We start from the raw sequence: 18,265 nt of genomic DNA on the forward strand, positions 1-18,265 counted from the left end.
GGCAAATAGTGGCAGTCATTGCAAATGGCGATACCCCTTCCTGTATAGAGAACTGCCAGCGCATAGCACACTAGCCAGCATATTCCAGGCACGAAGAACAGAACTTCTGATGTCTTCATGTCTCCAAATTGGTTAGAACAGAAAGCAAACAGAATAGAAGAATACAGTGGAGCAGCACTTCATGCCACAGTCAATGAATCCTTTTAATGAAATAGCAAATAATCATGATGTCATAGCTTAATGCTGAATCATTTAGCAGCTTAATGATTACCATATTTACGTGCAAATGCCTGCACCCCCATACAATGGATATCAAAAATTTGAATTTTTCCTCTCACAACTGCACCTTCAAAATTACTGCCATAAGAGTCATCTAGGACCAATGCTTTGATCACATCACAAACTGTCACAAACCTGTCAATCAGCCTCCGCTCCTACTGGCCGAAAGGATCTAGAGTCAGAATCAACCAATAGAAACAGGGCCAGCCTATCTGTTTGTGACAGATTTGTGGCAATTTTCCTGATGTGATTGGAGTGCAATTTGGCCTCAGCTCGTTGAAGCGAGTGCCATCTTTCAAGCACTACTGAAATCAGCAGGCTCTGGTTGGGCACACACGCTACCAGGCGGCATTAGTGTGCGCTGCTGTAGATCGTGCTCTCATGTCCACGGTTATAGAGAGAAGCAAATGCTCTGCCAGTTGTGCTGTTCTGCTACTTTGCAGAGTCTCTCAATGGCATTGTTCAGTACTCGTCATTCTTATCAACATGCTCTTGCTTCCACTTTGCCATGGGGTGGTACACAAGCTGCATAGCTTCTTTCAAGCTAAAACTTGTCGAGTATGCATCACAGTACAGCAGCTGTGCCGCCAGCAGATACTTCGGCATCAACGAGTTTTGCATTTAGTACTGGAGACAGCAGCACGACAAGCTCAAGACAAGTAAGACACGCTGGGATTTCTGTGGTATGAACAAGGGCAAGTTTCCTGCTGTTGAAACATTACTCCTGGACTTATGTGAAGGCTCCACGGGCAGATCCGTGTGGCAAGTCAATACTAGAATCGGTATCGAACCAAGCGCATGTGATTGCAAGGAAGGAGGGCATCCCGACAAGATTTCCAGGCAAGTAACATGTGGGCCATGTGATTGATATGGCGCAATGAACAATCTCTACCCAGGCAGCCAAAGTCTTACGCGGCTCTGGCGATCCACGCGGTTGATTAAGTATGAAAAGAATATTCACAATGAGGCTGTTTTTTGGCTATCATGTTACCAAGGGTCCAAGTAAATTAGCTAGGCCGAGATTAAAGCTGATTTAGCCTGGCTCAGTCTTTGGTCTCCTACGTGCAGATGTAAAAAATTGCGAGGGACTTTAGCGATTAAAGTAGTGAAAGGCGAAAGCTTGAGAAGTCTCATCTTGTCTAGCGTTCCTGCCATCTGCAATCCCACACTTGAACGCGCGCCAAGGAACGCCACGTGACAGGAGCGATGGCGTACCATCCAAATGCACACTTGTCGGAGAAAGTGTGACAGATACTGCGCCTTTCCTCCAGAAGTCTCATCTTGTCTAATGTTCCTACTATCTGTAATCCCACACTTGAATGCGTGCCAAGGAACGCCACACGACAGCCGCTGCAAAAGTGGGACACACTTTGTCCACAACAGTATGAGCCATTAAAGGCTCTCGCCTTAAAATGAGCGAGGTTGTAAACAAACGTTAAAAACTATGGCAGTTCGCATTACATACTCACGTATGCACTGGTCAATTATCGCGCTGCTCTAAGCTCCAGAAAAACGCACACTTTTAAATGTGGTGACAACGGAAAGTTGGAATCTAGCTGCCATGAAAGCGACTCTATTCACTGTCTTGTGTAAGCTAATGAGACTGGCCAATTGCCCACCCGCAGTCGTGGCACACGAAAGGACAGTGGTTCCACATTGCTGGTGGTGAGTCGGAAGGCACGGGCAAACTCCACATCGGCCACGCTGCACGCCACCTTGGGCAGGAATGCCACTGCCTGGTGGGGCACGCCGGTGCATTTGTAGTGTGACAGCGGAAAGAGGTATGGGGCATCCAGGGCCACCTCAAACGCAAAGATGGTCGAGTCGCCCTGCATGAAAACAGCGAAATTGCTCAAAACACGAACACACCAACAGAAGCCATCGTCACCACGACCCAGATTATGTCTACAGAAGTATAAAGGCCACTCTTTATGCTTTCCAATCTTCCCTTCCCTGCCCTGTGCCAAAACCCCCTCATCTCCCCTTTGCACCAGACTTTCAGCCTTCCCTGGAAAGATTTTTTTCTCTTTGAATACATAGTTGTCTTAAGAGAACATTAGTAATAGTTTGGTTTGGTTTTCGGGGTTTAACATCTCAAAGCAACCCAGGTGATGAGACACGCACGCCGTAGTGGAGGACTCCGAAAATTTTGACCACCTGAGGTTCTTTAAAGGTATACTGAACAAATATCAAAGAATATTGTGAAAGCACCACAATTTCATTCTTAAGACACATAATTCGGGTTAGTTTTGAACGATTCGCTGTATTTTTGACGTTTTCTGACCGGTCGGAAGCTACGCGCTCCTGACTGTGAGCCAGCGTAAGTGACGTCACATTTACCCTCAGCACGTCATGGCCCCCGCGGCCCCGCGCCGCTGCTGCCCCCGCACCTGAGCTGGTTGACTGGCTACACGCAGTGTCGGTTCCCCCGCGTCGCGCCGTGCACAATGCTGCGGAGGGTGGAATGGTGCAGACGAGGGAGGTCGAGGAGGACGCATGCGGAGGGAAGGACGAGTTGTGTCCAGTGTGGTTTAAAGCTGCGCGCTGTGTCCGCTGTCCCGTAGAAACACGAGCAGCAGTTTTAGGACATGCTGCATTGAAAAAAAAATACGCCCGTCCATGCACTTGTGAATCTTCGAGTGCCATGAAGGAAGGGAAAAATCAGCGGGTGCGATCGCGCACGATGGGGGCATGAGAGTGGCAGGTAAAATTGATGCGATATCCGGTTTTGTCAGCTTTCACAGGAGGCCGCTAGGTGCAGCGATTTGAGAAATATTCCTTAAAATACTTTCCACTCATTTCTTTTCGTAAAGTGTGTTGTTTTGGTCACTCTCAATGCAATAGCTACCATCTGCGCTAAAAATCTCGGCGGCAATTTTTTTACTCAGTATACCTTTAACGTGCACTGACATCGCACAGCACACAGACACCTTGCTTTTCGCCTCCATCGAAAAGCAGCCGCCGAGGCCGTGATTCGATCCCGCATTCTTGGGAATAGTAGTCGAGCGCCATAACCGCCGCGCCACCCCAGCGGGGCTGCTAATATGAAAGAACAGAACCTTTAGTCAAAGCTGTAGCACAGCAATGACAATTCACATTAAAACAATTCGAGAAGCAGAACTGTTTTCTGTGTATATTTGTCTGAGCACTGCGTCTACGGAGATTTTCACAACAGCACAAACTTCAGTAAAAAAGTTTTGCATTACAGCAGGGTTCATGTTTTTCAAGAAACGACATTAATACCAACAGTAGCCAGGCCTGAATACAGTGGACTCCCAATAAGACATACTCAATATATCTGTCACGCATGCACTTAAAACGCCCTCATATCAGTATTTTATCAACCCAAAGACCATTAAGCCCTGCTACACAAGCGGTTTCAATGCCCACAGAGTCAACAGGGCAACATGAAACTCTACTGAGATTTGAGGGCCTTCAAGCGGTGGCAGCAGGGTGCACACTCGGATGCGGAACACTCATAGAATCATGAAATTAGAGCAGTATAATCGTGAAAAATAATCGGATATTAAGATACACAACTTAACTGCATACAAAAAGTCAGGCCGGGCTTCGAGATTATTATTTATTAATACTGCAGAGTCTCTTGACTCCAAGCAGGGGTGGGTACAAAATAATGCAATAAGGTACAAAATTGCACAAAATGTACTGGCGCAGCAGACAACGCAGCAAGTGTAAAGCCAATGTTGCAAGCAGCACAAAAGCAACCAGCACCAGCCTCCTGAAAAGTACATGACTACAATAAAGCTTCTCCAGGACAACGAAATTCACCTTCAGAATGTTTTGTATTACTGTAACGAATAAAAATTTTGTTTTTACATTCAGAGGTTAAACTTGGTCAATTGACTACAAAATTATTGGTGACAACGGCGCAGGAAAACCTCGTAAGGTTAGAGTCTCTCAACAGCAATAAAGCTTACAACGCAGTAGCAAAACAACTCTTTCTCGAGTTAAACAGCAATTGAGAATCTCAGAGGCTTTCAAATCAATAGCTTTTATGTTAAGTACTTCCTGAAGACCTCTCACTGCTGAATACAGGGCAAAAAAAAAAAAAAAAAAACTAGGCCAATGCCAGCCACGTTCAAATAGGATGATCTGAGATAGCTTCATGCTCTTGGTCCTCAGCTTCCTTCACACACATAGCAATAAATGCTCTAATTCAATGAAAGGCTATTTTATTCATTGTTTTCACCTCTTTTTATATAAACATACAGGGACGTGCCTAGAATGCAGAGATATTTATTTCTGGGGAAGCCGTGGGTGGGTGACGACAAATTTTTACTTAGAGAAAACAAATTCTATGGTCCTTCAATATCTTATCACAGGGAACCTCCACAAAAGAATTCAAATTCGATATAAAAAAAATGGCAACACATCAGCTTATGCTAACCTAAAGCAAGAATATGCCACACCCAAGCTGGCCACAAGCTTTTGCAGCACCACGCCATCCTCACCCAGTGTGTTGGCAGTACAGTGCTCGCTTGCCAAGAGCGGCAGCCCTAAGCTGTTGTGTGTTTTTGGAAGCAGCCACAACCTAATAAAGTAAACCTGATCCTTTCACCAGGATACCCCAAATGGTATCGAAATTAAGGTGGTACTGTTAGTCACACATTTGACAGCAAAGGCAAATGTTATATAGGCTTTAGTTGGCTTGTCTTCACCACAGGAGAGTGATGTGGCATGAAAACATAGTAGTAGAGACTGAAGCACATCTTTAGATGGGCTCTACGGTCACCCTGTCACATGGTTGTAAAGCACCAGCACCACCACAAGGTGCCTTAATCTATAACTCTGTCTCCATGCATGAAAATTGGTCAAAGAGTTCCGTTAACAAACGCACCGCTTACTGGAGCTACCAATAAAAGAAGAGTGACATACTGCATGAAATTTCTATTCGTTTATGCAGGATTTTCAGATTTTTAAGGGGACAGTCTGTGCACTCAATGCATGCAGGATCGGTATGTCTTAAATGATAACAGATGGCACCCTTAAAACTGGCCACCGAAAATCTCTCTGGTGAACAATGTCAACTTTTTCACAACTCTTCTTAAAAAGCTGCAAAGTACAATCCATCCATTTCTTTTATCAAGACCGCAGTAGTGACAGTTATGTAATCAGGAGAGCATCCTTCATGCAGCAAGCAGCACAATACCCACCTTCCCAGAGAGGAACAGGGTGGAGCTGTCCTCATCGTAGAAGGGGATAAGAATGGCTGGGCTGACATCAATGCCCTCAGTTGTCACTGGTGCAGAGAGCGACTTGGCATCGTAGAGGCTCACTTGCCGCTCAGAAACCCTGCAAGAGACATACCGATGAAGGTCAGTGCGCTCGTCTACCCGGCTTTCAAGTTAGCAGCCCGCACCCAACGAAACCTGCATTCCCAACAAACGTTTTTGAGACTGCAAATGCCAGGGTGCAAAAACATTTCAGCTCTTGCATGGTAGCATGCAGGTTTCCACTGCAACATGCTTATGAGTGGGAAACAGTAGTGCACACAAAGCTGGCAGCATAGTCTGTACTCTGCGCCACCTAGTGATTCTTTGGACATTGTGTGCTAGTGAAGATTACGTATTCAGTTAATATGAAGGGTTTTTGGGGGCCAAAGAAATAATTTTCTGCAATGTGGAAGAGGATAGTTAGGAATGCTTGCGGCCTTAGTTTTAAGGGGGCCACGACAGCTAATATTTGACCATAAACTGATTATGGCATTTCAGTAGATAGTTTCAAAATGAATTTTTATTATTAATATCGAAAGCAGCTTCTTGGTCTGGCAACCGTTGGTCGCTGACGTCACAACGAGATATCATCCCCATGCCATCTGCTATCCGAGATGTCGGCTGCACTCTTGCATGCACGCCGTGGATGGTAGCCACTGAAAGTTTTTTTTTTCTTCAGCAAAAATATTTTATTTGCACATTTTTTTTTTCTTCGACAAGCCTTCACTATAATATGTGACCTTAGTGATCCTCGGATTAGTTTCGAGCTTCATCTAGACATTGTTAAGGAGGCCCAAATCGATGAGCTCATGCTGTATTATTTAAGCATACGATCAGAAGCATATAGTGTTCTTAGGTTATGAGAGTTCGCTTGTTTAGCAACAAGCACTCCTACATATAAAAAGGTACATGTCCAATGTTTCCTTCCGCCATGTGTGCGGCGAAAGGGGGGATAGGTTAGCGTTGTATTGCAGATTGCTGAGCTATTGCTCGTCACTCTTTCGGTCCAAAAAGTAACAGGAAATCACAAACAAGCATATGTTGACGCGAGAGCATACCTTGCGACATTAGAGGAGTAGACTAAACTTTTGGACAAAGCGGTACCTTTTGACTTGGTGTTGTACATGCGTGTTAATCAAAATTTTTGGCTGGTAAAGCATTTTTTTTGCAAAACTATGTTCAGTCTTGCTACGGCCAGCGCACGAAAGCATGCGCCGCCACCGCCAGCTTCAGTTCCTTCATCGTAAAACCCAACGCGATTCGAATGCGCTTCCCTGCCTGCACTGAGCAAGAGCCTCCCTTTCATCTGCCGCCATCTCCATCTCGCCTCCCCCGCAGCCGCAAGCGCGACTGCGACCGTTTCTCGAGCCTCACCTTACGTTTTTCTAGTGCTTGTCCAGCAAATGACTCATGAGTGCGTCAACGTAAACATACCCCATTTAGTATTTAGTGTGTGCAGGAATGCGCAGATTCGTGCGTTATGACTGCGCCCCCAGCGTGCTTGTTTACATAGCTTTTGTAATGACTGGATGTATGCTGGATCGTTAGCACGGCATAAAACGCAATCTGAGCTAGCAATACCAAAACTATCCACTTCTTTTCGCACCAGTTACACCTTAATTTGTTCACAAACTACAACTATGCTGCAAGAAGCGCAGTGAATGCTACGTACCCTACCTGCACCAGGTACCCACAAGTGGCGCCGACAGCTGCCGGCTGCGCTCGTCAGACAGCGTCACATTGACGTTTTCTGCCCAATGACCACGTGCTTTGTGATGTAAGCAGTCATCGATTTGGGTCACTAATGCCATAACTACACTCGGTAGCCATATGCAACCGCTAAATTGGATGCGCGCTCCATAATCGCCGAAATTCTAGACCCGAACCCGCGCATACTCACGCTATGCCTACTTATTGCGGAACGGGCTGACGGTTCGGTGCCGACTAACATTTCTCGCCAAGGTGATTGCTGACGAGAAGGGAGAACATATAAGTGCAGCTGCTTGTTTTCTTTTTTCTAACATGGTTAATTTAGAGACAAAAGCAGCTGTTGAAGCCGTTATCTCATCGGGTATCAAGCTCTCGCTCGGCCTGCAATCCGACCAAAACAGATCGGGCGACTGTCTACTGATCAGTTCCGTCAGCATCGCGGGGCTGAAAACCACACACTATCGCGATAGGCGACCGTTGGTCGTGCTGGCATCGTCGCCGATGTAATGTGACAGATCAATGCGTCAATAAGCTAAAGAACCTAACCGTGCAGCCCACAGACTGTAACCGTGCTTTATGCTGAAGAAAACATGCGTTACTCTGTATTGCTTTCGTGCGGTAACATCATCAAGCACTTCTGCATGAGGGACGACCATTATGTCTATCGTCCACAAAAGAAAAAGAGACATGCCCTTAAAAGAAAAAAAAAAGACTTGTCCTTTGATATTGCAGTGTGCATTGCGGATGACGCTCCGCTGCGTATTATCTTCTGGCGTCACACGAGCATTTCAAAATGGCGGTCGCTATTGGTGGGAGGAGCTTCTCGATTCAGATTTCTATCGCATTTTTTGTAATATGCGCAACTTTGCGAGTAGAATCACAAACCTGTGTATTATTAATGCAATGGTGTTAGTATCGATATGTTGAAAAAGAAGAACTGTCCATCAGCGTCATCGGCACCTACCGCGTGAGACGTCGCAAGCTTTAAAAACCATGGCCATGCCTCTGGCAGATGAAAAAGTTTTAGTCGCCCTGTGCCAGCAAAAAAATGTCTGGTGGCATTGCCTGACCATTTCAAGCCTCGCAGGCTCCAAAAACTATGAGCATGCCTCTGGGAAGTGGTCGTCGGCAGATGACAAACACTGGGACCCTTGCATCGCTCGTTTGAAGCCTTGCAGCCTCGAAAGATTTAAGACAATGACTCTGGTAGGTGGCAGGTGGCAGGGTGAGACGAGAATCGAATACACGGGACACCTTGCAACTCTCATTTTAGGCATCACTGCCTTGAAAAAGTCACAGGCATGCATCGCAGAGGTGAGGTGACATAGGAGTGCTTACGTTTCTGACCACAAGGCTAAGCTGATCCCACCGAGTTCAAAACCTTCACCCGCAAGAAATGTCTACGGCTAAAGGTCGTCCCATGTGGTCCAAGTGAAAAAAAAAAAAAAAAAAAGAAAAAGGAAATTGCCCCCACACAATTACGATTCAAAAATGAGCGCTTGACAAAAAACGGCAAAAGGACGTCATTCTCAATTGGGTGTCGTCTAAAATGTACACAACCATTGTGCAGGTGTTATCAGATAAAATTACTTTGATGCAAATGGTTCTTGGCACCTTTTTGGGCCCGTTTAATAGTAAGAACATTAGGTTAACTTTAATTTCTTTTCTGGCCCTTTGAAGGCTGAATTAACAAGCGCTTACTATATTCGGTAGTGATATGACAGCTCTACCCAGTTTCATGCAAGTCCATCCTGCACAATAAACTGGTACAGTAAAACCTTGCTAATTCAGAAATTTTAACTAGGAGCGCAGGACATTCGTTAAATCGGACAATGGGTTGCCTCACTCTGGTTAATTTTGACAAGAGATTGCATCGAGGTAAGACATGCAGAACCAGGTTACTGAAACAGACCTCCCCAAACTTCGATCGTATGAAAGAGGGATGCCTGTGCACTTTGTGCGCGCTACGGCAGCCACAACGACCGAAAAATCCCCGTTTCTGAAATGTAGTTTAGTCGCATAGTTTCAGTTTCGCTTTAATTTCAAGTCAATCTATGGCAGAGCCTGGGTGCGTTTGTCAGCAGCCAGTCGTGCCGTATTGGAGGCCCCTTGGCGCATCACTGTTTTCTCATTTTTAGTTTAGGATGGCATCACATTGTTCTAACGCCTACATATACATCTCGCGTGCACCCACATGCTGCTTCCAGAGCACTACGCATGTCGTATCCAGCACGTAGTTTCACCGCACAATGCTCTTCACAGCGATGCTTTGCCACGTGAACAGTGCGGAGAAGTATCCTCTGCACTTTTTGAATTTTTGAAATTTTGAAGCACTTCTTAAATTATCCCAAAATTGGGCACAAGACTGAGCACTTGAAGAAACAGGGAAAATTCATCGTTCTCACTAGGGTCTCACATGAAATGCAGACTACCATCATAAAGGTGTTCATTAGATGAAATTACTGTGACACGGCAGTTTTGTTTTCAGACCCATTCGATAATTCTAACTTTCGGTTATTTTGAACATTTTCACCTAGTCCCTTGAAGGTTGAATTAACGAGAGTTTATTGTATACCAAATCGTGTATAAAATCCATACTGGACTTTTCACTGGGGTGTACACTTCTGTGCAACTCTAGGTTTGTTTGCAAATACCACAAGCAATTCTGAACTAAACAAGAAGAACAGTGTTTCCTACCTCTTTTCTTCATTGATCAGATATTCGATTTGATATTCGAAGGCATTTTTTTTTCTTCCATATTCGCACACCCTTAATTATTTCCCCTTCATGTGCTCGTAAAGTCACCTCCCGTGTCACATTCAGGCAAGCGTATTAAGGTTACAGCACATCCTTTCCAGGCCAGCACAGTGCAGCGAAGTACAGTGAGGTCATACTAAAGGGATAGAAAAAGGTGGCGCACTTGTTAAACCCAGTGGTGACTAGGTGAGTGCCCCCAAGCACCCAGGTGACGCGCGCACCACGGGTGCCAGTGGGTCCAAGGCCCTCCCGCAGGGGCAGCTCACTCCTCCGAGGGTCGTACACGCGCAGCTTCTGGTCCTTGCACAGAGTGGCCAACAGGACACCATCCGGGTCCCATGCCAGGCTGAAGATCTGCCCACACGTAAACAGCAGTTGGCAAAAAGCTTTTTTACCTAGGGCTATTTGATAATTAAAATTAGGCACAATTTACAGTAGCTTGCTTCAAGAACAAATCATCTGTGCAGTAATTCCCCCAAAAGCATGCTGAAAAACCTCAAGGCTCGAGTAACAGCATTGGAAAGTGCATCCTTCTCAGAGCAAGGAGATGCTATGCCATGAAAGAAAGGTAGGAGGTTAACTCACTTCCGGTCCCATAAGTCAGCACAATGTTAAAATGCACTCGATTCCTTCCTTTGTGAAGAGATCACTGACACAAAAGAGCGCCCACAAGACAATCTGGTCCAACGTGTAAGTTCTAAAATAATGGCATGAAAAGCTCTGGAAAAGAAATCAGTCGAAGCCAAAGAGAAACCCAGCAGGTATGCATGATGCCCCACCTGGTCGGTGTGTCCCTGGAGGCAGATCTTGCTTTCCCGGGTCTGCATGTCCCAGATGATGACCGTCAGGTCGTGGGAGCCCGTGGCCAGCACATCGACTGCCGTAGGGTGGAACTTGACAAAGTGCACTTTCTCTGTGTGGCCCTTGAGCTCATAGTCTGGCTCTGTTAGGCTCTCGCGCAGTCCACCCTCCGGAACAGTCCAGACCCGCACTCGGCCATCGTCACATGCTGCAATACGAGAAAAATTTGAGTGTCGGTTAACTGCGGGAAAAAAAGGTTGCAGAACGAATGGCATAAAAGAAAAAGCTAGCTTGTCTTCATTAGAGTGGTGTGAGATATACTCTATCCGATTACTATTCTCAGAACATGCTACACCTAAGAGTCATTACCGAGCGCAAGCTGCAACATGTGCTGAATGGATCCAGCTGCCTTTCACAATCAGTTGCAATCTTTTCACCAAGGTGAACTAGGCCAGAATGCTGGTACACTGCCTTTTATGCCAACTCTAATGCTTATTTTTTGACACTACTCAGAGCATCAAAGGAGTAAAATATGGCCGTGGAAACTTTCACCTTACTCTAGCTCTGTATGCAGCTCAGAATGATGCACAGTAGATTCATTTTAATGTAAACCACAGTCATGGATGAGTGGCATAAAATAAGCCTAAAATGCAGGAGGCACTGGGTTTAAAACCCAGTAACATGAGGAACACAACTTTTTTTTGAACATGCACAGACATTGTTTGGCCAGGTCGCAAGTTTTATTTCAACTATGGACAGCTGGAACTTGGCAGATTAGTGGCAACCTGCTTTTGGTCCCGAAATTTCAGCCGTTAGCTTACATTTTCAAGCAGAAAAGCGTGCCTTCTGCCCAAGCCATTGTACGGACTGTAGCAGAAAGTGTACCACTGAAACAAGCTCCTCATGAAACCACTTTCACGTGACCCATTTTAACACTGTGGGGAGCTGACTAAAGACAAGGCTTCATACAAAGAGATGCAGAATAAGCAATCACACTTTGCCAATTATAAATTAATTAATTGTACTAATTAAAATTCCCCTGTTGCCAGAGCATGATGAAGAACAAATGCATACTTTATACCTTAAATATCGTCACCTGCTAATGATTAGACAGTGATGACTAGACATGACCTCGGCCTGATAAAAACAAACTACCACCACAAATTCTATGACTAAAAAAAAACTTGCCAATGGCTATGCGCCTGTTGTCGAACGGGTCCCAGGCAAAATCCATGATGCTGGTACCACAGATGAGGCTGGGAACAACTCCAGATTGTAGACGACCTCTCTTGGACAGCTGGGTCAAAGAAAGCAATGAGGCACCTAATACAGCTAAAATATTTAATAACAATACTACAACCAGCTTACGGCGTAGTGGGCTAAAAAATTAATAACATAATAATGCAGCTAGCTTACGGCATAGTGGGCGAAAAAAATTAAACAACATAGTTACGCAGCCAGCTTACGACGACGTGGCTTATCAAAAACATCTCGGTTAGCTCATACCTATCACTGCATGCCAGGCTGAAGGAACCTCTTGAAAAGCATGAATTGTGCCACGCACTTCAAGCTAACTCTGCTAATGCATACACAACTGCAACATGTCGATACCGATGCCGTGCAGCACACGATGAGTGAAATTATGCTGCTGACATGCTGATATGGCCGCCAACACGCTGCCGCCATCCCCACTGCCACACCACCGTGAGAATCATTGTCCGAGGGCCCACAGCTCATTTGCATGGATGTGCATATCATCATAGTTGTCACTTGTGGTCATGTGACTCAGCTTCAAAAGCACTATAGTGGCTGTAGTTTAGGAGGGCTTTTGTTTTTCTCCATGTGCTGCTGTGGTTGACATTGCAAAACTGAATTTGATTCCACCTTGTTGCACTGACAGATTATTGGCGGCGCCAAGGATGGATCACACGCTGCCCACGTCTAGTGCTACCCATGTGCCGTCACTACAATCTTTACACACAATGTAGTAAAATGTTAATAAAAATTGGCCAAGGTCAAAGTTGAGGGTGGCCCAGGCTGAATTTTGCAAAATTTGGAGGTCACCACCGTCATGTTCGCCATAACCGAATTAGGATAGAAATCGATAATTTGCACACACGGCGATGCGCTTGGAGAGGCACCCCTGCCGCGCCAATGGTGTACGTGACTAGCACTCCTTTGTTAGAGGTCAAATCTCTGTAGAATTTGATATTCACGAATGCTAAGAGCAGATCTAACGCTCTAAAACTGTATGCACACTAGACGTGCACCTGTTTGCCCAAATATGGGGCCTACCAGAGCAGCTGAAATACAGTTTCACCCCCTCAGTCTGCAATAATAGCTGCAAGACTGGCTCAGTGGCTGACAAAAGTGAAAGCTTCTTAGCTCGACTTTAATAGTTCGTTGGGCCATGCTCCATGGATGTCTACATTTAAAAGGCTCGTTAATTCTAACAAATGATCCTTTCAGCATGGATGATCAAAACCAAGTGCATGTTTCGGCAGCGTAGCACAAGGCCTAAAACTAAGTAAAACCAAACCAGTGCCTTGACTGGTGCGGCGGCGGGAGGGAACAGGGCTGTGGTGGCAGCTGCCTCATCTCCGTTTCACATGACGCCCAAGACTTGAGGCTAAAAGCTTGTCAATTTGACACCCTTAATTTGAAAATCTGGATAATTTTAGCTGTTGGTGTGGCACTGGCCCACACTCATAAGAAGCTATCACATCAGCCACTTGGGGTCTCACACCAGCTAAAATTTAGAGGAAAATGCAAAAGCACTAGCGCTACCGCATATCTAAAAAGAAAAACATTGGTCATTCAAGCACGAGCACTTGATTGGCTCGGTATACACACACATTTTGGACAAGTGGCACCATGTAGTGCCATTAACATAATTCAAACAAAATTTGGTGCGCGGTGGCTGCGCCATATAGCACCACTTGTCCAATGAGCGGTCAAAAATGGCATGGCAGTGACAATCCTTGGCGTTTCTGGAGGTAGTAAATAAAATAGACTGTTCACCGTGAGTACTTCTTCACCTGATGGTATTTTTAAGTAACACTTACTGCAAAAACACACATGAATTTTCAAGTCACCAGGCCACCTAGAGATGTCCATCTGCACTGGTGAATGGAAATGTGACTGACAACAGAAGCTGAAAATGAAGCCGTTAAATGCATTTTTGCATTAAATGCAAGTTGTTCATTTGCATTGTTCTGCAAATGAACAACTTATTCTCTACGAATAGGCTGACTATTTAGTTTCGGTTTTACTTTTCACGAGCTTCTCGCCAGCCCTGAGCCATAATGGCCAATGGCTGCGCATCGACCAGCCAACTAAGTCAGCTGCGTGCCATTTCAGACGTGCATTGGCAGCATCGCAGCAGGCTGAACCTCAGCTTTAGTGTAGCAATGCAATGAAGTGATGCGGAGCACACCTCTAGAATTGCCAGGTGGCCCCCCGAGATGGCCAATGGCAGAGCAATGCGGTCTGTGTTGGCACGGAATCCTTCGCTCTCCCCTGGTAACGTCTTGCACATGGGTGGCAGGTTGGTGATCTGGGTGTCCCGGCTGCCCACCGAGCCATTCAAGTGCCGGTACTTGGACACCCGCACTGCACACCATCAGTAAACAAAGATGCAGGACACCAGCATTACTGAGCAATGAGGCTGACAACAAATGACATGTGCAAACAGATAAATACACACCACGTGACCGTATGCAATGCAAATACGGCCAAAGACAGGAACTGCGGCTCAAGATGCTCTCTATGCACCCAAAATCTCAGTCGCGCTAGTGCACTCAATTCTAAGCAATGCGTAACTCTGTGCCACACAAGTTGGGATTATAAATCATGCTCAAAAATATATGTCAGCGCCTTTTATAGTGATGCTATTTGAAAATTACTTCATAATATATTCGCAGAGTTCACTACAAATGCAATAATAGAGTTGAACGTTGAGCTAGTTGGTCGCACACTTCTTAGATGAAGGCAGCAGAGCAAGTAACAACACGAAACATAAGAAGCACACACAAACACAAGGACAACGCTGCACTGACAACTATATTGACCAGAACCTGCACATCTCTCTTCACTTCACGTCTGCAGCCAACTTCTTTGTCTTTAACGTCCTGCCGGTTTGCGCAGAAATTCTAATTCCTTCTTCAACAATACCACTGAAGGCATACTGTTGTCAGCGCAGCGTTGTCCTTGTGTTTATCTGTGCTTCTTATGTTTTGTGTTGTTACCTGCTCTGCTGCCTTCTAAGAGATACCTAATGCAAGTTTCAATATATTTATTTCTAGGGATGCACGAAATTTGAAATTTCGCGCACAAATTGAATATGCTGATTTGATTCGTATTCATATTCAAATTTTAAAATTCACCATAGTTTAGCGCTTCACCGCATTGCTTGACTGTGTTAACATTGCAGTGAAGCATCCTCAAACTGCAACAGGACTGTTTTGCGAAGAGCGCCCTTCCTACAGTGCGCGCGAAGCGAAGCACATGACTAAACCAGAAAAAAAAAACTGTTCTTATTTCAGTTTCATCTCAAGTGTGGACAACCACCATGCATGTGTTCAACTGATACAATTACTGTGATGTAAAATGTTTTCGGCAGTTTTTTTTTTTTTTTTTTCAGGCCCATTTGATAATTCGAACTTTCGGTTAATTCGAACATTTCTTCTGGTCCCTTGAAGGCCGAATTAACAAGAGTTTACTACATTGTATTCAACAGGTCCGTCCTGTTTTTTTTTCTACACTATCAGGAATGTTGAAATGCTCCAAAGCTGCAAGTGCCTCCGCAGCCCTTTTCGCAGCACGATGCAGCAGCAGTGGTGACACCTCGCAGACGGCCCCCGCCGCGTAATGAGGATGCTTCACTGCAAGAGCAGTGAGGCTTGCGGTGAAGCCTCAAAATGCTGCGGTACAGCGAATCTGCAATGGCAGGTTCGCTTTCGCGTCAGGCCTTTATCTAAACCTGTACGTTTGCCCGCGATGTACCGGCAGCAGTACAGCCATCGAACGCGGATCACCGCCTATCGTGTGTAAAATTGTGCAGCGAGGCGGTCAAGCATCAGAATCAGCACAAACCTACAGACGCTTTCCTCTGCCGCAATGGCAATAGGAAGGTTATGTAAAGTAATATTTTTTTTATAAAATTTTATTTTTTGAAGTACCAATTTTTTTTGCATGTTTTCGCGGTTCCTAGAGAGTCCGAAAAGTTGGTCATCAACTGTATACGCCTCATACTCACTTCAAACCGAAAATTCACTATTCGCACACACCTGCTTTTTTAAAAAAGGCTTGCCACCAACTGGTCCAGAAGAGCTCACCTTTGAAACCACGGCCCTCGTTGCGCGACGGCTGCCGACGAACATTGGCAGCAGTGCGGGGAGCAGCTGAAGGACCCATGCTCGAGGCTGAGGCCATGCAAGACCGAGTACGCGGTGCCGCCTTCTGCAGAAATGAAGGGGCGTCCCCGTTGTGGCCGTTGGCACTTCCGATTGGACCAGGGTCTTCCCAGCGAGAGGTGGTCACTTTCGTCCGCGGAGCTGGCTTGGGTGCTGGAATGGGCTGCATGGATGCATGCAGCACAGAAGGGTGTGACCCACATGTCATACAGGGCCGTACCCAAAAGTAACTTGGATTGCCCATGTTTAAGCAGTGCTTGGTTGATGCAGGGTTATGAAAATGACAAGACAATGAAATCCATTGCAACTTACATAAAAAGAAGTCACGAAACAAAGCAACGAAATAGAGGCAGACATTTCTTGTGTACCATCCTGAAAGTACAGCAAAATCTCATTATTCAACCCCCGTTAATTTGGAAATTCAAATTATTCAAACTAGCAGTGCGGTTCCGGCCGAAGCAAATCTATAACACCGAACACTGGTTAACTTGAAAATTGGCAGACAGACTTCCTCCAATTAATTCAGATGGAGGGGTTGCATCTAGGTACGACCCACGCAGCCAACAATCACCAACATAGACCTCCCCTCATCAGAATTGCATGGAACAGGAAAGGCGTTCGTGCACGCTATGGCAGGTATGATGTCAATCATATGCTTCTCATCGTGCAATCTCTTCATGCCATTTCATGGCTGTGATCCCGTGCGCATCGGCCAGTCGTGCCTATTAGGACCCTGCTTGGCACGTCACTGTTCTTATATTTTTACTTTTGTATGGCATCACATCGTTCTAATGTCTATGCGTATATCCTTCACGTGCATCTCTATGTTGCTTCCAGCAGAGTGGAAATGCGCACTGGACATGCGCAGTTTCAAGCCACTGCACGCTTCACCGCAGTACTTCATTGTGCGAATTGTGCGGTGAAGCATCCTCAAAACATGACGAGGCTGTTTTGTGAAGTGGCCCCTGGCTACTGCGTTGCACTACGGAAAAAGTAGCGGAGGCCTGTACGATTCTGAAGCACCTCAACTTCCTGACAGCATGCGCAAAGCAAAGCACTTGACAAAACTGGGAAACACCGTTGTGTTCACATGGGTTTCATTTTAAGTGCAGGCAACGCAACCACCATACAGCTGTTCGTTATTACAGTGATGCAAATGGTTTTCGGTAGTTTTTTCAGGCCCATTCGATAATTCAAACTTTCAGTTAATTCGAACATTTTTTCTACTCCCTCAAATGCTGCACTGACAAAAGTTTACTGTATGTGTATTACAAACGCAAGAGCACCTGATAAAAACACAGGCTACCTTCTCTGGAAGAATCTGGCGAGCTTTCTCGTCTCCGAAATCTTCACTGGAGTAGTCAGCCGGCACAAGGCTGATGTCCCTCTCCACAGCAGCCGCAGGCAGAGGTGTGGAAGGACCCGATCCCAGCCTGTGTCCCGTTCGTACCAGGCCTTCCTTGGGCCGCTTCGCAGGGTCCAAGCTTACTTTAGGAATAGGCTGCACACAAGCAGCGAGACATCTTACTCAAGTGCCCACAAGGGCAGGGTTTGTAACAGCATCAAAAATGTACCCAGAAAGAAAAAATAAATGAAAAAGGGTTCCATAATCTGAATACTACCTACAGAGGATACCAGCCCTGTCACAGTGGCTCAGTGATTAGGTCGCTTGAATGCTGCACTCAAGGACGTAGGATCGAATCTCAGCCGCGATGGCCACATTTTCATGGCAGCAAAACGAGGGGTGCCATGCAGAGCAACCATGAGCATTTTAGAACAGATTGTGAAAGTATGAAGCATCATTTCAAGGACTGAGTATCTTTAATATGAGGCGAAATGTATGCGGGTACGAGTCGACAGCGCTATCCTCAGAAACACATGTAAGCAAAACTTAGCAAAATATTTTTCTCCTTTCACACGGTACCCACGCAAGCAGTTGTTCGTTAACAGTTAGCAAGTGTTTTGAGGAAGAGTGTGATAATGTAAGCAGCGAAATTTTAAAAACAATCTATTTAGAAACCATTCCGATTAATCTCACGCAAGCAGTTGTTCGTTAACAGTTAGCAAGTG

At 45.6% G+C, this 18,265-nt stretch overlaps 1 protein-coding gene across 2 annotated transcripts in view; it reads right to left on the reverse strand.

Moving 5' to 3' along the window:
* The window catches only part of pod1 (coronin), a 46,849-nt gene that overhangs the window by 8,557 nt on the left and 20,027 nt on the right, over positions 1-18,265 (reverse strand). For both annotated transcript variants that reach the window (XM_084602168.1, XM_084602169.1), the window contains exons 14-21: positions 17,502-17,696; positions 16,118-16,358; positions 14,218-14,393; positions 11,970-12,078; positions 10,760-10,989; positions 10,144-10,334; positions 5,454-5,592; positions 1,899-2,108 (exon numbers count right to left, since the gene is read on the reverse strand). In XM_084602168.1, the coding sequence (XP_084458294.1) occupies positions 1,899-2,108; positions 5,454-5,592; positions 10,144-10,334; positions 10,760-10,989; positions 11,970-12,078; positions 14,218-14,393; positions 16,118-16,358; positions 17,502-17,696 (1,491 nt within the window). The remainder of the gene's footprint in view (positions 1-1,898; positions 2,109-5,453; positions 5,593-10,143; positions 10,335-10,759; positions 10,990-11,969; positions 12,079-14,217; positions 14,394-16,117; positions 16,359-17,501; positions 17,697-18,265) is intronic.

This window comes from Amblyomma maculatum, chromosome 4 (assembly GCF_055883805.1).
Source record: "Amblyomma maculatum isolate TAMU_Amacu chromosome 4, ASM5588380v1, whole genome shotgun sequence".
In the NCBI taxonomy this organism is placed as follows: Eukaryota; Metazoa; Arthropoda; class Arachnida; order Ixodida; family Ixodidae; genus Amblyomma; species Amblyomma maculatum.